Source organism: Manis pentadactyla, chromosome 2, assembly GCF_030020395.1.
Source record: "Manis pentadactyla isolate mManPen7 chromosome 2, mManPen7.hap1, whole genome shotgun sequence".
Classification (NCBI taxonomy): Eukaryota; Metazoa; Chordata; class Mammalia; order Pholidota; family Manidae; genus Manis; species Manis pentadactyla.
In genome coordinates this window covers 87,761,576-87,786,425 of record NC_080020.1, presented here as the reverse complement: position 1 = coordinate 87,786,425, position 24,850 = coordinate 87,761,576, and the positions used below count along the sequence as shown (strand labels likewise).

At 38.6% G+C, this 24,850-nt stretch overlaps 3 protein-coding genes across 6 annotated transcripts in view; 1 reads left to right on the top strand and 2 right to left on the bottom strand.

Moving 5' to 3' along the window:
* Window positions 1-9,078: 9,078 nt before the first annotated feature.
* On the bottom strand, window positions 9,079-23,802 carry AK6 (adenylate kinase 6). Of its 2 annotated transcripts, XM_036887766.2 has the most exons (5): window positions 23,672-23,802; window positions 21,774-21,866; window positions 12,904-12,962; window positions 12,650-12,795; window positions 9,079-9,382 (listed from the first exon to the last, which is right to left on the bottom strand). In XM_036887766.2, the coding sequence occupies exons 1-5, from the start codon at window positions 23,697-23,699 to the stop codon at window positions 9,190-9,192; spliced, it is 519 nt and encodes a 172-aa protein (XP_036743661.1). In that variant the 5' UTR covers window positions 23,700-23,802; the 3' UTR covers window positions 9,079-9,189. The 2 variants fall into 2 exon arrangements, with proteins under 2 accessions (XP_036743661.1, XP_036743662.1); XM_036887767.2 differs by lacking the exon at window positions 21,774-21,866 and having other exon boundaries at window positions 23,672-23,749.
* TAF9 (TATA-box binding protein associated factor 9) lies at window positions 19,967-23,753 on the bottom strand. The gene is made up of 3 exons (XM_036887765.2): window positions 23,672-23,753; window positions 21,774-21,866; window positions 19,967-21,001 (listed from the first exon to the last, which is right to left on the bottom strand). Exon 3 carries the CDS (start codon window positions 20,982-20,984, stop codon window positions 20,187-20,189), a length of 798 nt encoding a protein of 265 aa, XP_036743660.2. The 5' UTR covers window positions 20,985-21,001; window positions 21,774-21,866; window positions 23,672-23,753; the 3' UTR covers window positions 19,967-20,186.
* Window positions 23,535-24,850, top strand: part of RAD17 (RAD17 checkpoint clamp loader component) — a 43,393-nt gene continuing 42,077 nt past the window's right edge. Inside the window, exon 1 of one of the 3 annotated variants that reach the window (XM_036887753.2) lies at window positions 23,535-23,673. Coding sequence is in view for 1 of the 3 variants with exons in the window: in XM_057494571.1 (XP_057350554.1) it covers window positions 23,950-24,153 (204 nt within the window). In the remaining 2 variants the exon portion in view is untranslated. Of the gene's footprint in view, window positions 23,674-23,949; window positions 24,154-24,850 lie in introns of those variants that run through there. The other 2 variants (XM_057494571.1, XM_036887754.2) reach the window with 2 other exon arrangements.

Genomic DNA, 24,850 nt, shown 5'->3' with positions numbered 1-24,850 from the left:
TGATGGAATGGGTAAACAAAATGGTATAGCCATACAATGGAATATCATTTGATCACAAAAAGGAATTGACGTATTAGCACATGCTACAACAGGGATGACCTTGAAAACAATATGCAACATGAAAGAAACTAAACACAAAAGGCCGTATAAATTCCATTTATATGAAATGCCCTGAATATGCAAATCCATATACACTAAGTAGATTTGTGATTTCAAAGGGCTGGGAGAAGGGAAAAATGGGAAATGACTGCTAATGGGTATGGGACTTCTTTTGGGTGGGATGATGAAAATGTTACAAAGTTAATAGTGGTGATGGTTGCACAGTCTTGTGAATATGATAAAAATCAGTGACTTCAATGAATTTTGTATGTGAATTGAATCAATAAAAAAATAGGGAGATCTATATATTTTGAGATGATACAATCTTCAAAATATATTAAGTGAAAAAAGAAAATAAAGAATGGTGTACATGATATGCTACCATGTGCTTAAAAAAATGTCCAAACACACATGCTTTGCAGACATAAAAAACCTCTAAAAAGACATATAGGAATCCAGTAACACTGCTTCCTAAAGGGAGGGGTTCTAGAGTGGCTGAAGAACAGGGGAGGTCTGGAAGGGAAACCTAACTTTCCAGTATACCCTTTGTACCTTACGAATTTTATACAAATGCAAGTATTATCACTTCCATTTTTTTTAATTTAAAGAAATAAAAAGTAATATGTGATACTTTATCATTATTTAAGAGACCATTTTCATTTTCCTCTGTAAAAGCTTAAAAGATACCCACCCATTTGGTCAGATTTATATATTCTTTAGCAGTTGAAGCATTAAATTATGACAGCTTTCACTCTTAATAATATTATATTCAGGGGGAGGGGCAGAAGATGGCGGCGTGAGTAGAGCAGCGGAAATCTCCTCCCAAAACAACATATATCTATGAAAATATAACAAAGACAACCCTTCCTAGAATAAAAACCAGAGGACACAGGACAATATCCAGACCACATCGGCACCTGGAAGAACCCAGCGCCTCGCGAAGGGGGTAAGATACAAGCCCCGGCCCCGCGGGAGCCGAGCGCCCCTCCCCCCAGCTCCCGGCGGGAGAAGAGCAGGCAGAGCGGGAGGGAGACGGAGCCCAGGGCTGCCGAGCACCCAGCCCCAGCCATCCGGGCCAGAGTGCAGGGCGCTCGATACTAGGAAAACAGGGCAGCAAGAACAGTGAGCAGGCACTGGAGGCTGGGCGACAGAGGGCATAAGAAAAGCGCGTGACCATTTTTTTTTGCTTTTTTGCTGTTTTGTTTTGGCGAGCGCTTTTTGGAAGTCTTAAAGGGATAGGGACCCCAATACTAGGGAAACAGGGCAGAAAGACCGGTGAGCAGAGGCCTGAGGCTGGCACCGCAGAATAAAGAAAAACGAACGACCACCTTTTATTTTATTTTATTTTATTTTTTAAATTAAAAACTTTTTTTTTTTTTAATTAAAAAAATTTTTTTTTCTTTTTTTTTTGGTGGGCGTTGTTTTGTTTTGGCGGGTGCTTTTTGGAAGTCTTAAAGGGGCAGGGCGGGTCACTTAATCCAGAGGTAGGGAATCCGGGATCTCTGGGCACCCTAACCCCTGGGCTGCAGGGAGCAGGGAGGCCCCTTACGGAGATAAATAGCCTCCCAGCAGCTCCTGCTCCAACGCGACTCCACCATTTTGGAGTAGCTGCCCGAGCCAGGCCACGCCCACAGCAACAGCGGAGATTAACTCCATAGCAGCCGGGCAGGAAGCAGAAACCCTGTCTGCGCGCAGCTGCGCAGCACAAGCCACTAGAGGCCGCTGTTCTCCCAGGAGAGGAGGGCCACAAACCAACAAGAAAGGAAGTCCTTCCAGCTGTCACTCGTCCCAGTTCTGCAGACTATTCCTATCACCATGAAAAGGCAAAGCTACAGGCAGACAAAGATCACAGAGACAACACCAGAGAAGGAGACAGACCTAACCAGTCTCCCTGAAAAAGAATTCAAAATAAGAATCATAAACATGCTGACAGAGATGCAGAGAAATACGCAAGAGAAATGGGATGAAGTCCGGAAGGAGATCACAGATGCCAGAAAGGAGATCGCAGAAATGAAACAAACTCTGGAAGGGTTTATAAGCAGAATGGATAGAATGCAAGAGGCCATTGATGGAATTGAAATCAGAGAACAGGAACGCATAGAAGCTGACATAGAGAGAGACAAAAGGATCTCCAGGAATGAAACAATGTTAAGAGAACTGTGTGACCAATCCAAAAGGAACAATATCCGTATTATAGGGGTCCCAGAAGAAGAAGAGAGAGGAAAAGAGATGGAAAGTATCTTAGAAGAAATAATTGCTGAAAACTTCCCCACACTGGGGGAGGAAGTAATCGAACAGACCACGGAAATACACAGAACCCCCAACAGAAAGGATCCAAGAAGGGCAACACCAAGACACATAATAATTAAAATGGCAAAGATCAAGGACAAAGAAAGAGTGTTAAAGGCAGCTAGAGAGAAAAAGGTCACCTATAAAGGGAAACCCATCAGGCTAACATCAGATTTCTCAACAGAAACCCTACAGGCCAGAAGAGAATGGCATGATATATTTAATACAATGAAACAGAAGAGCCTTGAACCAAGGATACTGTATCCAGCACGAATATCATTCAAATATGACGGTGGGATTAAACAATTCCCAGACAAACAAAAGCTGAGGGAATTTGCTTTCCACAAACCACCTCTACAGAACATTTTACAGGGACTGCTCTAGATGGGAGCACTCCTAGAAAGAGCACAGCACAAAACACCCAACATATGAAGAATCGAGGAGGAGGAACAAGAAGGGAGAGAAGAAAAGAATCTCCAGATAGTGTATATAACAGCTCAATAAGCGAGCTAAGTTAGGCAGTAAGATACTAAAGAGGCTAACCTTGAACCTTTGGTAACCACGAATTTAAAGCCTGCAATGGCAATAAGTACATATCTTTCAATAGTCACCCTAAATGTTAATGGGTTGAATGCACCAATCAAAAGACACAGAGTAACAGAATGGATAAAAAAGCAAGACCCATCTATATGCTGCTTACAAGAAACTCACCTCAAACCCAAAGACATGTACAGACTAAAAGTCAAGGGATGGAAAAACGTATTTCAAGCAAACAACAGTGAGAAGAAAGCAGGGGTTGCAGTACTAATATCAGACAAAATAGACTTCAAAACAAAGAAAGTAACAAGAGATAAAGAAGGACACTACATAATGATAAAGGGCTCAGTCCAACAAGAGGATATAACCATTCTAAATATATATGCACCCAACACAGGAGCACCAGCATATGTGAAACAAATACTAACAGAACTAAAGGGGGATATAGACTGCAATGCATTCATTCTAGGAGACTTCAACACACCACTCACCCCAAAGGATAGATCCACTGGGCAGAAAATACGTAAGGACACGGAAGCACTGAACAACACAGTAGAGCAGATGGACCTAATAGACATCTATAGAACTCTACATCCAAAAGCAACAGGATATACATTCTTCTCAAGTGCACATGGAACATTCTCCAGAATAGACCACATACTAGGCCACAAAAAGAGCCTCAGAAAATTCCAAAAGATTGAAATCCTACCAACAAACTTTTCAGACCACAAAGGCATAAAACTAGAAATAAACTGTACAAAGAAAGCAAAGAGGCTCACAAACACATGGAGGCTTAACAACACGCTCCTAAATAATCAATGGATCAATGACCAAATCAAAATGGAGATCCAGCAATATATGGAAACAAATGACAACAACAACACTAAGCCCCAACTTCTGTGGGACACAGCAAAAGCAGTCTTAAGAGGAAAGTATATAGCAATCCAAGCATATTTAAAAAAGGAAGAGCAATCCCAAATGAATGGTCTAATGTCACAATTATCGAAATTGGAAAAAGAAGAACAGATGAGGCCTAAGGTCAGCAGAAGGAGGGACATAATAAAGATCAGAGAAGAAATAAATAAAATTGAGAAGAATAAAACAATAGCAAAAATCAATGAAACCAAGAGCTGGTTCTTTGAGAAAATAAACAAAATAGATAAGCCTCTAGCCAGACTTATTAAGAAGAAAAGAGAGTCAACACAAATCAACAGTATCAGAAACGAGAAAGGAAAAATCATGACGGACCCCACAGAAATACAAAGAATTATTAGAGAATACTATGAAAACCTATATGCTAACAAGCTGGGAAACCTAGGAGAAATGGACAACTTCCTAGAAAAATATAACCTTCCAAGATTGACCCAGGAAGAAACAGAAAATCTAAACAGACCAATTACCAGCAACGAAATTGAAGCGGTAATCCAAAAACTACCAAAGAACAAAACCCCCGGGCCAGATGGATTTACCTCGGAATTTTATCAGACATACAGGGAAGACATAATACCCATTCTCCTTAAAGTTTTCCAAAAAATAGATGAGGAGGGGATACTCCCAAACTCATTCTATGAAGCTAACATCACCCTAATACCAAAACCAGGCAAAGACCCCACCAAAAAAGAAAACTACAGACCAATATCCCTGATGAACGTAGATGCAAAAATACTCAACAAAATATTAGCAAACCGAATTCAAAAATACATAAAAAGGATCATACACCATGACCAAGTGGGATTCATCCCAGGGATGCAAGGATGGTACAACATTCGAAAGTCCATCAACATCATCCACCACATCAACAAAAAGAAAGACAAAAACCACATGATCATCTCCATAGATGCTGAAAAAGCATTTGACAAAGTTCAACATCCATTCATGTTAAAAACTCTCAGCAAAATGGGAATAGAGGGCAAGTACCTCAACATAATAAAGGCCATCTATGATAAACCCACAGCCAACATTATATTGAACAGCGAGAAGCTGAAAGCATTTCCTCTGAGATCGGGAACTAGACAGGGATGCCCACTCTCCCCACTGTTATTTAACATAGTACTGGAGGTCCTAGCCACGGCAATCAGACAAAGAAATACAAGGAATCCAGATTGGTAAAGAAGAAGTTAAACTGTCACTATTTGCAGATGACATGATACTGTACATAAAAAACCCTAAAGACTCCACCCCAAAACTACTAGAACTGATATCGGAATACAGCAAAGTTGCAGGATACAAAATCAACACACAGAAATCTGTCGCTTTCCTATATACTAACAATGAACCAACAGAAAGAGAAATCAGGGAAACAACTCCATTCACAATTGCATCAAAAAAAATAAAATACCTAGGAATAAACCTAACCAAAGAAGTGAAAGACTTATACTCTGAAAACTACAAGTCACTCTTAAGAGAAATTAAAGGGGACACTAACAGATGGAAACTCATCCCATGCTCGTGGCTAGGAAGAATTAATATCGTTAAAATGGCCATCCTGCCCAAAGCAATATACAGATTTGATGCAATCCCTATGAAACTACCAGCAACATTCTTCAATGAACTGGAACAAATAATTCAAAAATTCATATGGAAACACCAAAGACCCCGAATAGCCAAAGCAATCCTGAGAAAGAAGAATAAAGTAGGGGGTATCTCACTCCCCAACTTCAAGCTCTACTATAAAGCCATAGTAATCAAGACAATTTGGTACTGGCACAAGAGCAGAGCCACAGACCAATGGAACAGACTAGAGAATCCAGACATTAACCCAGACATATATGGTCAATTAATATTTGATAAAGGAGCCATGGACATACAATGGCGAAATGACAGTCTCTTCAACAGGTGGTGCTGGCAAAACTGGACAGCTACATGTAGGAGAATGAAACTGGACCATTGTCTAACCCCATATACAAAAGTAAACTCCAAATGGATCAAAGACCTGAATGTAAGCCATGAAACCATTAAACTCTTGGAAGAAAACATAGGCGAAAACCTCTTAGACATAAACATGAGTGACCTCTTCTTGAACATATCTCCCCGAGCAAGGAAAACAACAGCAAAAATGAGTAAGTGGGACTATATTAAGCTGAAAAGCTTCTGTACAGCAAAAGACACCATCAATAGAACAAGAAGGATCCCTACAGTATGGGAGAATATGTTTGAAAATGACACATCCGATAAAGGCTTGACGTCCAGAATATATAAGGAGCTCACTCGCCTCAACAAACAAAAAACAAATAACCCAATTAAAAAATGGGCAGAGGAACTGAACAGACAGTTCTCCAAAAAAGAAATACAGATGGCCAACAGACACATGAAAAGATGCTCCACATCGCTAATTATCAGAGAAATGCAAATTAAAACTACAATGAGGTATCACCTCACACCAGTAAGGATGGCTGCCATCCGAAAGACAAACAACAACAAATGTTGGCGAGGCTGTGGAGAAAGGGGAACCCTCCTACACTGCTGGTGGGAATGTAAACTAGTTCAACCATTGTGGAAAGCAGTATGGAGGTATATCAAAATGCTCAAAACAGACTTACCATTTGACCCAGGAATTCCACTCCTAGGAATTTACCCTAAGAACGCAGCAATCAAGTTTGAGAAAGACAGATGCACCCCTATGTTTATTGCAGCACTATTTACAATAGCGAAGAATTGGAAGCAACCTAAATGTCCATCGATAGATGAATGGATAAAGAAGATGTGGTACATATACACAATGGAATACTACTCAGCCATAAGAAAAGGGCAAATCCAATCATTTGCAGCAACATGGATGGAGCTGGAGGGTATTATGCTCAGTGAAACAAGCCAAGAGGAGAAAGAGAAATACCAAATGATTTCACTCATCTGTGGAATATAAGAACAAAGGAAAAACTGAAGGAACAAAACAGCAGCAGAATCACAGAACTCAAGAATGGACTAACAGGTACCAAAGGGAAAGGGACTGGGGAGGATGGGTGGGTAGAGAGGGATAAGGGGGGGAGAAGTAGGGGGGTATTAAGATTAACATACATGGGGGGGTAGGAGAAAAGGGAGGGCTGTACAACACAGAGAAGGCAAGTAGTGATTCTACAACATTTTGCTATGCTGATGGACAGTGACTGTAAAGGGGTTTATAGGGGAGACCTGGTATAGGGGAGAGCCTAGTAAACATAATATTCGTCATGTAAGTGTAGATTAGTGATACCAAAAACAAAGCAAAAAAAAAAAAAAAAGGGCAGTTCCTGTGTGGTAACCTCCAACGAGTTCTACACAAGGGTATAAAGGGCATATAAAAGTGTAGGCAAAGGGTCTGTTTGTGTTTATACAGAGGATCAAAGCCTAATTGGGCTACCCCGAAAATGAACTAAGATACGATATGAAAAAGAACTTCCAACATCTGCACTCTCTGGAAGACTCATGCCAGAAGATGATCATCAAAAAACCCCAACAAAGATCCACGCACTGCTACAGCTGTAGATGCACTCATCCCACCAGTTCCTGGACTTGCCATGGGAATGAGGAAGGAGATATCTAAGCTGGCCTGTGCATACAGTAAAACAACAAAATTGGACTGGATCTATACTGTTGGAACTCAACCAAGAATTTGGAGAAGTGCAAATTGTAGCGCTCCAAAGTCTTACAACTACAGACTAGTTACTGTTAAAAGAACATATGGCATGTGAACAGTCCCCAGGAATGGGTTGTTTTAATTTGTCTGATTTCTCTCAGACTGTTCAAGTTCAGTTGGACAATATCCACCATGTCATAGATAAGTTTTCACAAATGCCTAAGGTACATAATTGGTTTTCTTGGTTTCACTGGAGATGGTTGGTAATTATAGGTCTGCTTTGGTTATGTAACTGTACTCCTATTATGTTAATGTGTGTGCGCAATTTAAGTAGTAGCTTAAAACCTATATATGCTGAAGTTACTCTACAAGAAGATATGTCAAAGAAATAATCAATCTTCCCATGTTTTCTTCCGTCTGCTACTTCTTTAGCTTTTCTTCTTCCTTCCTAATTACAACCCTTAAATAGAATTCATGCCTCATATCAAATTTACCGAGTATCATAACTCCTCCAAGTGGTAAAGATACCTCAAGACAAATGCTGGGCATAGAAGCCACAGGGCATAAATATGCAAAGAAGTAAAAAGCTAACCTTTTCAAACAATAAGGCTTCCCTCTCACTTACCAACTTCACATTTCCCTGTATGGCCCCGGAAGATGACTGGTTAGCCAGAGACGGGTAAGATTCCTCAAGGGAGGAACAACCTAAGACAGGCACAGTCGCAGGGGGGCCATCAGGTGAGAAATTGGGGATCAACAGAGGTGAGGCTTAGAACCTCACCCCCCCTGTTCTGAGAGAAATCTTCTGCATACGTGGATGTTTTATTGCCCTGGTCTAGCTTGGATTAACACATAGTCTACAGGCACACACCTGATCATCTACATTTGCTCTCTTACAACACTAAACTATGATTTCTACCTTTATCTTGTATCTACCTACCACTTCAGCATTTTATTAAAAATAATAATAATAAAGAGAGAAATGTGGTATCCACATATAAATCAAGTATAAAAACCAAATGAGTATTCATATTTGAACTGACTGTTTAGAGTTCATAATGCATGAGCAAAACCGAAAGTTTCTGTGATGACTCCCCTTGTACTGTTCACTATGTAACTTATTCATTATGTAAGAATTTGTTCTACATGTAAGAACTTGTTTGTTATGCCTCAGAAGATTGGAGACTGACGAAAATTAGGCTTGGGGTGGATTAATGATTGTGCATTGAGCATTGACTCCCCTATACAGAATTTTATTGTCGTTAACAACCATTTGATCAATAAATATGAGAGATGCCCTCACAAAAAAAAAAAAAAAAAAAAAAAAAAAGTAACCGGGGTGTAATGTATAGCACAAGGAATATAGTCAAGATATTGTAACAGCTTGGTAGGGTGATAGCTGGAACCTAGAATTATGGATATAAATGTTCTACCACTGTGTTGTACACTTGAAACTAATGTAATGTAATACTGTGCGTCAACTACCCTTCAATAAAAAATAATTATTAAAAAAAAATAATAATAATAATATTATATTCATTACACTTGAGATTGTTTAGCTTTCTCATGGAGAAAAAAAAACATAAACCTTTTACTATTCATCTAGTCCTGCAGCACAATTTTAATAAAGAAGTTTCACTGATATTTGGACAATTTGTAGGATGTGGGCAGAGATACATCAAGAGTGATTGTTAAGTGGCCACTTGTTTTAATCAAGACGTATGATCTTTGACCCACTGCTCAATCCATTTCAGTATCTGATTGATGTTATCCTCTAGGTCTTCTGGTTTATTGCTGGGCAGCTGATGCACTATTTCTTCCTTGTAGGATGCTAATGCCTCTTGATAAAGAACTTGAAAAATTTCACACTGAATATTGTCATTTAGTTTCTTCTCATTATAACCCCTAGAAGGCAAAGAGAAGACAGGCAAACTGAATGGCATTAACTGATACCAGAAACTGGATATTTTTGAATATAAGCAAATTCACAAAAAAATACATCTTGTAGTCTCTGCCTAGAGAAAATAAACAGCACCTGTAAATATGAGAGACTTCTTTGATGAGAGTTCAATTAAGGACCAATATTAAGTTTGTCTGCAATTTTTTTCCCTACAATTTTCAGCCATTCAATTAGCAAATGTATCTACCTATCTAAAGCCGGACTCTGAGCTATGAGAATCTGTAGCTATGGTCCTAGATTTCAAGAGTTAGAGGAATTAGGATATAGATAGGTAACACAAATAGTTGGCATACGGTAAAATGAAATACATATGATAGGAATATCATATATACTAATTGGGTACTTGATCACACAGATGTGTCTGTATTTTATAATTCCAAAGACACTGAAATAAAATTTAACTTGCACAATCTTTAGGCAGATATGTAAACTAGCCAACTAATTAGCTAAAGATAAAAATTCGAACCCAAACCAGTTAAACCTTGTAACAACCAAAATTAAATTGAAGTACAACTTAAAAGGTGATTAACTTTGTAAATAAAGACAACCCACAGAAGAGGGAAGGTTTTTGCAAATCATATATCTGACAAGGGACTTGCATCTAAAGTACATGAAGTACTCTTATAACTTAGTCAAAAGGACAAATAACCCAATTAAAAACTGGGCAAACGATCTGAGTAGATATTTCTCTGAAAAAGATATACAAATGGCCAATAAACATGTGAAAAGATGCTCAACATCATTAGCTATCAAGGAAATGCAAATCAAAACCACAATGAGATCCTACTTCACATCCCCTACGATGGTTAGAATAAAAAAGATAAGTGTTGAAAAGGATATGGAAATACTGGAGCCTTCATACATTGCTTTTGGGAATGTAAAATGGTACAGCCACTTTGGGAAACTGACAATTCCTCAAAAATTTAAACAGAGTTACCGTGTCATCCAACAATCCCATTCCTACAGAAATTCCATATTTAAGATAAACAAACACAATACAATGTCCACTCAAAAACATGTGCACAAATGTTCATAGCAGCATTATTTGTAACAGCCAAAAAGTGGAAATAACTCAGATGCCTATAATCTGATAAATGGATAAACAAAATACGGTATATTGATACATGGAATATTGTTTAGCAGTAAGAAGAAATGAAGTACTGGAATGTACTACAACACAAATGAACCTTGAAAACACTATGCCAAGTGAAAGCAGCCAGACAAAACATCATGTACAGCATGCCTTCATTTACATGAATTGTCTAGAACAGGGAAGTCCACGGAAATGGAATGTGGATTACTGGTTGCCTAGGGCTAGCAGAGAGGGGAAATGGGAGGTGACTGCTAATGCGCATGAGGTTTTGCGGGGGTGACAAACATTTTTGAAAATTTGTAGTAGTAATGGATGCACAACTCAGTAAATATACTAAGAAACACTGATTTGTACACTAAATGAGTGAATCGTATGGGATGTGAACTTATCTCAATGAAGCTGGTTTGTTTTTAAAGGTTGTTACTTTGGAACTTTTTCAGTGGCTAAAAACAAAAAAGACGTTCTCTCATAGTTTTTCTCTCATACCTTAGTAAGTCTTTGGCTCTTTACATACAACAGTAATTTTTAATAAAAATTTTAAATTATCTTCAGAAAAGCTGTATGTACCATATGGTCTCTATTACTTCTCTGTTCAAATACTTTTTAATGGCTTTTCATTGCCTAAAGAATGATGATGGAAATTTTAGGTTTAGCTCTAACCTTTCTCTATATATTTACTACTCCTTTGTACAAAGATTTTGCAAGTATCCCATCCAATGGTAGTTATTCAGAGCTGACCTACAGTATGTGAGAACCACAGATTCTGAATCTGACCTTAGGAAAACTGGATCTTTCCTTCCAAGACTGCCTTCTGAATTCCTCTAGAAATCCCATTTTCCCACAGTTGAATTAAAATACAATGGAAAAATATTTCACATAAAAATTTTTCTTCTGGAGTTATTCTGGCTGAAGTCTGATGCTCTCTTGGAGGGACTAACTCCAATATACTTTAAAGGTTGTTAAATGTTGATTTATCTTGTTAGTTTTTCATAAACTTTCTCATTCCTGTTTTGAGGATGATTTGAGTGCATAATGTTCATTCAGTAGCAAAGAATATGTTATTGGCTTGGCCATTTTCCTAGCAAGGCTCTACATTAAAGAAAAGCACAACTACGTAGGGTTGCTTATACATGTATTATAGTACATTTTACCAAATCAAATTGTCAGTTGAGATACTCATTTACTCAGGTATAAACCACTGCGTGTGGTTTTTTTTTCATTAAGGTATCATCGATATATAATCTTATGAAGGTTTCACGTGAGCAACATTGTGGTTTCAACATTCAGCCATATTATCAAGTTCCTGCCCCCTGCCACCACATTGCAGTCACTGTCCATCAACGTAAGATGCTACAGTCACTACCTGTCTTCTCAGTGCTATACTGCCTTCCCCGTGACCTCCCCCCACCACATTGTGTGTTAATCATGTCCTTTAATCCTCTTCTCTCTCCACTACCCCTTCCCTTTTGTAACAGGTAGTCCATTCTTGGAGTCTGTGAGTCTGCTGCTGTTTTGTTCCTTCAGTTTTACTTTGTTATACTCAAATGAGTGAAATCATTTCGTACCTGTCTTTCTCTGCCTGGCTTATTTTACTGAGCATAGCCTCCAGCTCTGTCCATGTTGTTGCAAATGGTAGGATCCGTTTTCTTCTATGGCTAAATAGTATTCCATTGTGTATATGTACCATATCTTCTTTATTCATCTACTGATGGATGTTTAGGTTGCTTCCATATCTTGGCTATTATAAATAGTGCTGCGATAAACATAGGGGTGCATATGTCTTTTTGAATCAGAGATCTTGTTTTCTTTGGGTAAATTCCTAGGAGTGGAATTACTGGGTCAAATGGTATTTCTATTTTTAGTTTTTTGAGGAACCTCCATATTGCTTTCCACAATGGTTGAACTAAGTTACATTCTCACCAACAGTTAACTACTGTCTTTTACAAATGCATCTTTTTTTCTTATATTCAGACTGTTGGTACCATACAAATCTGGTTTATAACCAGTGATCAAATAGTTGTATTTTCAAATAGAAACCTTTAATCATGGTAGTATTGGCCAAGTTCAGCAATCTGAGTAAATGTTACACTTTAAGAATTCAATGTTTTTCCTTTCTTACCTTGTTTCAAGTCTTTTGTACAGTACACTGTTATCTGTTTTCAGCACAAAAACTATATGAAACCATCGTTCAGGGAAGAAATCACAACCATGGTAATCAACAATAACTCCACCGTCACTCATTTGGTTTTCTAATTCATCAACTACCTATAAGAAAGGGGGGTGAGGGGAAAGATGAATGCTATTTTTTTAAAAAAAGGTCAACTTTCCTATTAAAATTTTTCAACTATACTCTATAAAAAATATTATACTTACTCTATCTTCATCTAAAATGGGACAATCGTACTCTTCATCATAGCCACCATATAACTGTCCTAAAAAAGATTTACATTATTTTGTTACAGTAGTATTTTTTAAGTAACTTTCAGTAATTTTCAATTCTATACTTTAGGAAATATATCGTCAATTACTCTTTTAGAGACAAGGGAGAGCACTAACACAACAAATGTCCCTTAGACACCAAATACAAGAGCAATACTGGTAAGTTAGAATTTTGTCTAGAGGGAAATGTGGATAGCAATATTTCCAAAACCATTTTAGCTACCAAAATTGAAACCAACTAAAAGGTATGAATTAGAATGTGTGGGGCTATTAGAACTGCATTATTTTTATTGAGCTATAGATTGGTGATATAAGGAGACACATGGATACCCTCTCAAACATTAATAGTAGATTAAGTTCCAAATGTATTGGGCCAAGGTTATGAAACTTATCAAAAGCAACAACAGGTTCTCAAATTCCAGAAATGAACACTCTGCCACTGAAGTCACATCTTCATGGAGTTTGTGGAAGGAGGGTCAGTACCCAGATGCTCCTGAACATTATCTTTACTTCTAGATTGCCAGCATTCCAAAAAGCCAAGGGTCCAATGTCTTATTTCAGAAGACAAAACAAGAATGATGAGCAATTATAAAGATTTAAATCTAACATAACAACTTTGCAACATATCAAAGCTGGCTTTCAAAGGAACTCTTAGTTCAAAAGGTGAGACCCTATCAATCCCATCCTCACCTGAATCCTTGGGGGGTATGTAGTAAGGCAGGCTTAGACCATCCTTTTAATGATTTCAAAGAGCATGCTCAAGTCTTCCCACCCTTTCCCTTAATATTTTGACACAGGTTGAAATTAGGTTAAGATGAGCATGAGGTCTGAAGCGATAAAAGGGTAGTCCTGAAGGTTAGTGGGAGGCAGAGGCAGTTCTCTGTTTTGCCTGGAGGGTTCTGTGGGGCACAGGAGCCATCTGTCCTGAATCTGTGTAGCCTTGGCCTCCTTGGGTTACTGCTCAGTTTACCAGAAACTAAAAACTTAGTTGTAAGCCTAAAAAATAAAACATCTTGGTGTAGGGAAAACTGGTTAACAATTTAGAAAACAATCTAAAGCCTTACAAACTCTAGGTGGATTAAAGAGCTAATTTCTTAATTCCAAGGTAACTACTGGAAAATTTAATTCTATAAAGGAATGATTCATTTGAGTTTGTGAAGAGATAAAATGACTAATTCAAATACATACAATGTTACATCTTTGTTCAATGAGAAATAATAGAAATTAAAAAAAAAACAAAAAAAACCCAGACTGAAGAATATTCTCTAGTAGGGTAAAGGACTGAAATGTAGATATATATAGACCTTAGAAGTCAAGATAAAAGTAGCTTAACAAAGAATAAGATTTCACACCAGATGGAAAAGAATAAACATACACGAGAAATTGTTGGACATGCCCAGCTAGTAAAAGATGCAAATTAAAATGAGCTCTTTTATGCCTATTAGTTACGTATGTATATAGTAATTTGATTCTAGAAATGCATTTTTTAAGTGATTTTTAGAAGAAAAATGTCATACCTATTCAGAGATTTCCTCTATCACTTAATTTCTAATCAGAAAGAATTTAGAATAAAATGATAAAAATGTTCTACAATAAGGAAATAGTTAAATCTTGGTTTACTAACTTGATGAATTACTATATAAAGTTAAGGGAACAAATATTAGGTAGATAAAAAGTACTCTGGGATATAGACTAGGTAGCAACTTGATAAATGCTTAAGTAGTAAAACATAGAAACCACAAATCAAACTTGTCTGCAATAGGACAAAGAGAAACAAAAGATGGAGATAAACTAGAAGGACTTTTTTCTGTATTATTTTCACACTATTATTTTTTTAAATGCCAAAAAAATCTAAGGATATCTACAGCTGATTCTGTATTGTGTGGGAGTCTAGAGTTCATAAATGCTGAGGTTCCTTCGTATTTTAAATCCTTGACTCATTAAATACTACTGAAATCTTTAAAAATCCATGCTGTCTAAAATACAGATTAACTATTGCCATATTAACTTTTAGAATTAAAGTCTATACTATAATGCTGAATTGCGTCTTTCTTAAATCATGTTAACATATTTTAATAGTGTAATCCAAGCTTTTATACATTCATTTCAAAAAACATTTATCAAACACCATGTACCAGTGACTATAGGGACAATAAACATAATTGTGAACAAAATGAACAAGAAGGCACAGTCCTTCCCTCAAAGGACTTCACAATAAAAGATGACAGACAAGTAACCTGGAAATTATAATATTTTAATGTTACAGTTCATGGTGCTTTTGCTTTGGGAGCAATAATATGGGCACCTATTATGTTAGGAACATAAAGGTGAGGTATTAGGGGAGCTTCCTGGAGGAAGTGACTTCTAAGTGGAGACTTGAAGCAGTTAGCTAGGCAAAAAAGGTAGGGAAGTCTATTCTCAACAGAGAAAACATGATATCCAAAAGCTAAGAGATTAGGGAGTGCAGGTTCTTTCAAGGAAGGGCAAATCTTTTAGAATAGTTAGAAAATAGGCAATAAGGGATCATGTACACTGAGGCCAAATCAGTAGACTTTATCCGAAGGCAAAAGAAAACCGTTAAAGCATTTAAATCATGAAATGACATGATCAGTTTCAAATTTTCAATGGCGTTGGTTTGGAGAACGAGTTGGAAGGAAGAAAATCCAGAGGCATGGATACTATATCAAGGCTACTGCAGAATTTTAGGTGACGATTATAATCCATTCCATATGGAATGGGGAAAATGGATGGATCCTCAACTTTATTTCAAATTTGCAAGGGAAATTTTTATTCTATTCTGTAAAGTTTCAATTGGCAGTCAAATTTATAGTTATGTATACATAAGATCTTAATATAGCAAAGATGGAAAGGTTTGACTGGATTAAATTACCAAAAGCTTAGAAATTAAATCAATTTTCTAAATAGTTTTATCATTTAAAAATATACTACTTGTAGAAAAAAAAAATTATAGGGTCAAAATTAAAAGACCAAATCCTTACAAGACCCTCTCAGCTATTGTTAAGTTATAAAATGACATTTTCTTTAATTGCCATGGTAGAATTTATACATTCACATAAAAGCTGTTCTCTAAAGTTAATGATATCAGGATGCTAAGTTATTTATTTTTATGCTACTGCCAATACTTAGAACATTTCAGATTTCTTTCTCTGGAAACATATTTACTACATTTACCTCAGTCCAACCAAAAGCTTGTAACTGTCATGCAATTAGTACAATAAATTAATTGGTTTAGGATTAAGGGTTTTGATACCTGACCTTTTGAGTAGAGAAGACAGCAATGAATTCTGCTTAGAGAAATTTAAGAGCACGAAATATGTGACTTTGAATCAGGCCTTTTAAAGAGTTCTTTGTAAGGCAGATAAGAAAGGGTATCAACAGGTAAAGGGAACAGTGTGTATGAAGACATGGAGGTGGAAAAATCCCAGTGTGTTTGGGGAACAAGGTGCACTGAGAGAAACTGAAGGGGACATAGGGTAAAATGGCTGCAGATAAGGCTGATGGTCAACTGTGGCCAGTTCTAACCTGCTGTACTTCATTGAGGATAGACTTTAACAGTAAAAAGGTCAAGCCGTTATTACCCCTCTGATTTTAAAGGACATGATGGTGTAGAAGAGGGAGGGAAGAGCTACTGAAGGGTAGGAGAATCAGCACAAATGGTTCTTGAGAATGGGATAAGAGTACCACAGGAATTTTTCAGACAAATTTTCAAGATTTAAAGGCCAAGTGGATCTTTGTAGTGTGTAATACATTTATATAGGTGGGGGAATCAGGAGTGCGTAAGTAGAGCCAGGGATGACTTCAGAGCATGTGCATTTTAAAACATATTACTTTGGAGAAGTCTGGGGAAATGCCTAGATGGTTATGTTTAGTAGTTGTCTAGAAACAGCTAAGTTTAATTATAAATCTAAGAGTCATCAGTAAAAGGTAATAACTATTCCTGAGTGGATGACATTACTTGTAGGAACAGAATTATGAGATGGCTGCAGTGAAGGCAGAGAGAGGTATGTATCGGTGGGAGAGTCAGATGCAAAGATTGGGAGACAGGTGCTGGAAGGCCAATGGAGAAGTTTCCAGGCTTCCAGCAGTAGCATTGTGAAGGGAAAAAATGGGATACAGAAGAAGTCAGAGCAAGGATGGCAAACTTTCTATAAAGGTCAAATAGTAAGTACTTCAAGCATTGTGGTCTAGTCTTTAGCTAGTGGTTCCTATAGAAAAATAACAGCACCTCTTTCCAATCCCTGGGTTGGAAACATTAAAATTATCAGTGTTAAGGGCCCAGCTATGCTTTAAATTTCTATTTGAAACAGACCCAATACCAATATAATTATATTACTTTTTCTAGACCAGGGGCATTCTAAGGTTAGGAACAGAAGCTGAAGACTGATCAGGTAACAGAAAAATTGAGGATGTTGGTAAAGTATAATTAAATGAGTGCATATGTGAAATGATACCAAGGAGGAATCTGAGACTGAAGAATAGGGATAAAGCAGTCTTAAGCACACATTTGTAACTCCTTAATAGTTTCATTAAGCTTAATTCTCCACTTTATTTTTCCTGCCTTGGTTCCAAATGGCATAAGGATAGTCTCTTAACAATTCAACATGACTCCTAGGATGGCAATAAACTCCATTCAGAAATATTTAAAATGTTTTCTTAAAGTCTCATTTTTTTTTTTATTTTGGTATCATTAATCTACAATTACATGAAGAACATTATGTTTACTAGGCTTCCCCCTTCACCAAGTCCCTCCAACATACCCCTTCACAGTCACTGTCCATCAGCGTAGTAAGATGCTGTAAAATCACTACTTGTCTTCTGTGTTGCACAGCCCTCCCTGTGCCCCCCCTACATTATGTGTGCTAATCGTAATGCCCCCTTTCTTTTTCCCTGCCCTTGTCCCTCCCTTCCCACCCATCCTCCCCAGTCCCTTTCCCTTTGATAACTATTAGTCCATTCTTGGGTTCTGTGATTCTGCTGCTGTTTTGTTCCTTCACTTTTCCTTTGTTCTTATACTCCACATATGAGTGAAATCATTTGGCACTTGTCTTTTTCCACCTGGCTTATTTCACTGAGCATAATACCCTCTAGCTCCATCCATGTTGTTGCAAATGGTAGGATCTGTTTTTTTCTTATGGCTGAGTAATATTCCATTGTGTATATGTACCACATCTTCTTTATCCATTCATCTACTGATGGAAATTTAGGTTGCTTCCATATCTTGGCTACTGTAAATAGTGCAGCGATAAACATAGGGGTGCATCTGTCTTTTCCAAACTGGAGTGCTGCATTCTTAGGATAAATTCCTGGATCAAATGGTATTTCTATTTTGAGCATTTTGAGGAACCTCCGTACTGCTTTCCACAATGGTTGAACTAATTTACATTCCCATCAGCAGTGTAGGAGGGTTCTGCTTTCTCCACAACCTCGCCAACATTTGTTGTCTTTTCGATGATGGCGATCCTTACTGGTGTGAGGTGATATCTCATTGTGGTTTTAATTTGCATTTCTCTGATGACAAGCGATGTGGAGCATCTTTTTATGTGTCTGTTGGCCATCTGAATTTCTTCTTTAGAGAACTGTCTATTCAGCTCTTCTGCCCATTTTTTAATTGGATTATTTGTTAAAGTCTCATTTCTTTATAGTAGGGTTTCTAACCTCAAATACTAACATAATTGTGCTTGCGAACTCTGTTATGGAGTGTAGGGCTGTCCTGTGAATTGTGGGATGTTTAGCCGAATCCCTGACTTCTACCCATTAGGTGTCAATAGCAACTCCCCCCACCCTAATACTGACTACCGAAAATGTCCCCAGAAGTTGCCAACTGTCACCTAAAAGGCATAATCACCCATACTTGAGAACCATTGCTTTATAGATAATTGCACTCTTAAAATATATCACCATTTGAAAAAAATGAGACTGGATGTCTCAGAATATTTTCTAGTTAAGATTTTCAGGCATATTCAAATGGCATCTGGGGAAAAAAAAATCCAGTATTATGAGAAACCTTCTAAAGTGCCTCATCTAACACTATTGTCAAGTCAGACCAGAAATCCTTTACTTGGCATTACAGGAGGGAAAAGCAATCCTTTTCCTTTAAGACTTAGATTTCCTCTCATAAGAAGTAAGAGGATGGAAAGGGCCATACACCATTAGGTGGGCAAAACACTGGCTAAAATGGTGGGAGTACATGTAGGAGAGGACCCAGTGGTCTAGTGTTACTGTTCCTCTCGGTGCTATTCATGATTGGCTAGGTAGCAACTTCATTAAATTTAGAAATATTCAGTGGGTGAGAACTGGAAGACATGACTGAAACTGACTACTGTGACTCTGAAATCTCTTGTCAAAACTGTAAAGTTCAAGAGGCAAACAAAACCAGATTTTGTATGGGTTTAAAATGAAGACTAGCTATGCACAGTAGCAAATAAAGACCTAAGTTTTATTAACTGTAATTTAAATGCCAGACCTGGATTAACAGTAACTTAAATGCCAGACCTGGATTAACTCTAACTTAAATGCCAGACCTGGATTAAAAATATGAGCAGGAAATGACAAGCAAAGATGCACAAAATTGACCTGCAAAATGGAACACCGGAAAAAAATGTTTAAAGTGGGGAGATACTAGGGAGACACACCAAGGGTCCTTAAACATAAACAAGAGGATAGAAAAATAGGACCTAGAAAGAAGTTGGGCAACTGAGTGAAATAAATCCAAACAGATGAGGATTTACTATGAATAAAAATCCTGCCCAAGTGGTCTCTCCAAAAAGGAGACAGTTATGCTTCAGCGATCTGACAACAGACATAAGTGATTTATACACCAAAGATCACACTATGATCTAAACACCTAAAGACATGAGAGGTGACACTCTAGTGGTAATAAATAGACTGCAATAATTTTAAGTTTTGCAACTGATATTGCTGTTGATAATGAGGGGGAAAACTGCTTCTAAAAACATAATTGCCAAAGTACCAACAATCTTATTGATGAATGACTTTATTTTTTACACTGAAAAGGCTGATGAAAAACAATTACTAATCCTATTAAAGAAAATGCAACATCTCAATTCAAGTATGGTAACTATACTCATTAAGTATTAAAATTTCTAAAACACAACTTGAGAACATCCAGCATGCATATTTAATCTCAGTACAATGATTCAACACCAAGTATACATGTTACAAGCACCAAGGCTAGATTACAAATTATCATAGTCATCGTCGTCATCATCATCGTCATCGTCATCATCTTCACGTTTTCTTTTCAATGCATTTGATGATTCATTGGCAGTATTTTGTGATGACACCATATTAGTGGTGATAAGAATGTTTTTGGACCCAATTAATGATGGATTAATCAAAACATTCTGAACTGCTGATGCTGCAGGGATTGATGCCTTTACAGCTGGGGACTGGGTAGTGGGCATCTGCACTGTAAACCTTTGCCCTGTGAGGGACATGGGACCCCCTACTTTAGTGGTCACAGACATGGTTTGTGGGGTTGCTGTGCCAAGGGTGGGAGTACTTGGTCGGCTAGCAACTGAACCAACACTTAACCGCGGAACTGTTATTCTTCCCGCAGAAGTAGATGCCTTTTTTTGTAAAGACTTAAGTCTATAGTTTGGAGCAGTCAAGCAGTATCTATCAGGTGGCAACCTAGGGCCTGAATATGGCTTGATCAATGGCAAAGGGGTTTGATTTCTTTGCCTTGCAATATCTAATAAAAAATCTCTTGGGGGAGGAGAGGTAAAAGACTGGTCAGCACGACACTGTATTGCCAATCGCACATCATCTGCATCAACAGTAGCTTTCTTAGCATGGCTTGAGTAAATTTTTGCATCATCTAGAATTGTGGTCACATATGGGAAGGCAAACTCCAACATCTGATTTATAACTCTTGGCTCATATTCTGTAATCCCCATATCCTTCAGGATTTGTGCCATCATCTGTGCATCTTTCGGCATGCTCTTGGGAGAAGCCATCTTGCCAGACTCCATGATATCCGGTGATCAGACTTTAGATCATTTGAAAAAAATATGCACATTAGATCAAACCTGAAATAATTACTTCAGTAGCAACTGTCAGGAACTTAAAAAATTTTTTAATATGTCAAATTAAAAAATACATATTTAAGTTTTTACTGTATCTGTTAAATCTTTTTAATTTTCATGAGGCACACTTTCATGTCCTTTATTTAAATTTGCTTAGTTTCTATCCTGTACAAACTACAGAACATAAAGAGATGAAGATATTAAACAAGGAGATGATAAAAAACTGGGAGAAAACAGGGTAAAATATGTAAAAACATGTATCCCTTTAGAATATGTGGATTGCATGCAGGCAGGTAATCAAAGAGAATACCATAGGGTAGTCATATCCTACTGCCTAAATTCAAAGTAATCTGTCCTTCCAGTGAGATGAATATAATCACTGTCTCCATAACTATGCTTAGCAGCACCCAAACCTTAATGTGTCTGCCCACCTCACAACATTCTCTTCTCCATACTCAGATTCTATCTATCCTAAGTCCAGTCTCTTCATGGAAGCCTTCCCAATTATTACCCACAAGAACTGCTAGCCTATTGGGGGGTGATATAATAGTGACAATAACCAGAAGTAGCATCAGATACTTATATTTTCTATTTCTATGAGTCCCTCAACACAGCATACATTCCTTAATGGCAATCTTTCTCTGTTTTTTGTATCCTCTCACAAGTATAGTACTAAAAGTCCATTTCCTCTTTCTCTATCTTTTGAAACAAACCCAACACTGAAATGCCCCTTACCTTCTCGAGCTAAATCACCCACATTAATGTATTTCAGTCCTGATCTCGATGCAAGTTCCTGGCCTAGCGTGGTTTTTCCAACCCCCGGTGTACCTGTAAGACAAGCCACAGAAAAACACTGTTCATGATATAGTTATATCAGACATAAGGAGCCTGCCTATATGCCCCTAGGTTTTTAACAGCTGAAATGAAAAGTTTCCTAATTAACAATCCTATGTGAATTAATATATATATGACCTGATCAAAACTACCCAAAGCCAACTGGATGTAAGAATCTCACTCAGTGTATCTGATTCTATCAGGAGTGGGGCCTTGGCAATTCTGGTGTCAATTCACAGACTGCTTGCCACCACCATGGAAATTCCCAGAATAAAACTAGCCATCTCAAATACATTACCATCGTGTATTTGCTTTTGATTTCTAAAAATTAAAAAATTGTTCATGGAAAAAAATTCAGGCAGTATGAAAGACAAATTTCATTTCCACTAATTCCCTATTCTCTTCCTTAGAGGCAATCGCTGTAAACAAGTTTCCAAAAAAAGTCCTATGCATACATATTTGTGTATATACACACATGCATGTCTGTATATATGGTAGCTTATTTGTGTACATATATATACATATGGGCATATACACCACGTTCTTCTTTTTACATAAATGGCAATAGTATACATTATTCACTTTCTCTTTTTTATATATTTGTTGTATTTCAAAATAATCAAATGCATAACTTAAAGCTGTTCAGGTTTAAAGTCACTAAAATTATAAAACCTAATCGTTAAAATGAAAGATAACAGGGATAAATCGAGTATCCATATACAAGACTGTATCATTTATCTCGAATCCTCTATAATAGAACAAGTTTGATCCTGGACTCACCACTTTTTAAATAAATTGCTCACATTTGGATTTTTGATAATATGGCTTAGTATTACAAAAAAGGACACTGTTTGACTCAAACAGTTCAGATGCTGTAAAATCTTCCTCTTAAGGAATCTTAAAACCTAAATTGAGAGATTAATCTGCAGTTCTCAGAAACAAAGGACTTGTGCGCTGTCAACAAGCTCGTTTTGTTAAATAAAACGTTACCCCTTTTTTTCCGCAAAGAGCGTCTCAATTTTGTCTTGCAACAATCAGCACCTACACCCATTAGATTTTTCCATGAATGCCCTATCGTATTATTAATCAATAAACGTTTTCAGAGTTAAAGGACAAGCAATAATATTCTTTGAAGTCGTTATGCAGCATTTGAGCATCCCGCACATACAATAGGGTACCCGCGGATGGGTCCAAGAGCCAGAAGGATCCCCACGGTCAGTCCGGGAACTTCACAGCACCTTTACATGAGAAACGACCGAGAAACGGACAGATACTCAGTAGAGGTCTTTTCTTTTTTAAAGAAAAGAAGTCTCCGACGCTAACTCAACAAACGTTATGCAGCAGTTAATCACCGTACGTCACAAACATTCCAACCCTTTTACAGAAATCCGATTCTCAGATACAAAGAACAGCAAGGCATGGTCGAGGAGGGTCCCAGGACTAAGGCGCTTCCCATTAACAGCAGATCTACCAAGGGCCAGACACCGCCTTATACTGCCTCGCTAAAACCCCCAAGACAACTCTACCAAATAATCAACAGCCGTTCTACAAACAAGAACTAGATTCCGAAAGATTAGGCAATTTGCCGGAAAGGGGAGCTGGATTGGTCTACCTCTCTCCACCTCAGCAAGTCGCCTCTGACCAACAGAATTAACGTTCCCGGTCTCCTCCCCCGCCTCCCGCAACGGTCGCGGGGCCCTGACGACGGCCACGCCACGCAGCCCTCGACTAGCGCCCGAGCAGAACACCGAGGGGCCCCGCTTTGGCCCGGCCCAGTCCCTCTCGCCGCGCGCCCTGACCGGTAAGCAGGATGTTCGGCAGCACCATGGTCCTCGCCGCCGCTGGCACCGGGCGCCACGGCTCACGCGCCCTCCGCGCCACGGGGAGGAGCCGGAAGGAGCAGGCGGCGGCCAGTGCCAGCGACCCGGGGTCCTCGGGGACCTGCGCGGCGCTCGCGACCCACCCCCGCCTCCTAGTCACCGACATTGGTTACCTGGCCTTCTTGAACACACTTCCGTCGCAATGTCGAGGCCAGGACGCAGATCGGGTCCGCGCTTCGGGTCAGGCAGTGTGCTGGATGCCTAAGTTATCGCTCCTTGGGCGGCCCCCGCCCCTCGGGCTGGGTCGCGGAGGCGCCAACCAGCCTGGAAGGCCCCCGGGAGGCGGGACCTCCGAGAGGCTCGGCGCTGAGCCGGTTAGGGCTGGTGGCATCACTTTCACCCGAGGCAGGACCCGGCTCCTCCGTTCCTCTCCACCTACGAGGGCATGCAGCTCCCGGAAAGTAAGGCAGCCGTAGCTACCGCTGTGGTGTGTGTATGTCTTAAAGAGACGAGTCCATCTCTGCCTACACGCCTTCCTGGCTCTCGTCGCTCCTCCTCCCTACCTGCCCATCCCCTTTAGGGATGAGAGGGGTGGGGGTGCAGGCTCCTGGCCGGGATCCTGGGCAGACGAGCCCCTTCCGCTCTCTGCTGATTAGCAGCATTCTGTTGGTCGAGTGACTGAGCTTCGTATCCCCTGTGCAGTATGTAGGTTGGTGGTGGGTTTGCTAGAAATATTCTTGAGTGCCTCTTGTACTTCTGACGTCTCATTCAGGAACCTGGCATCGTCAGGGACAGTTACTTGCTTTTTAAGAGGTAACTGTCAGTTTTGTTTTCAAAGAGAAACTAGAGGCCCTGACTGTAATTACAGCCTGCGTCTTTTATTTGGACCTGCCAACTATATTTACTCAAATAGGTGTTCTGTTCACCTGTGTACTGCTTTGAACACCAAAGCAAAAGCCTTGCTGATTGTGAACGATTTGTATGTGTCTGTGTGCGATTTATTTTCTGGTGTGTGATGTATTTACACATTATAAATTATTTGTGCCTCTAAACTATGAAAATAAATGTCTAGTACACCTTCCAGTTTATATAAGTTTGTACACCTTAAAAAAACTTTCCTTCTGGTTAACTTAAAATTGGTGAATTCACTTGTATAAC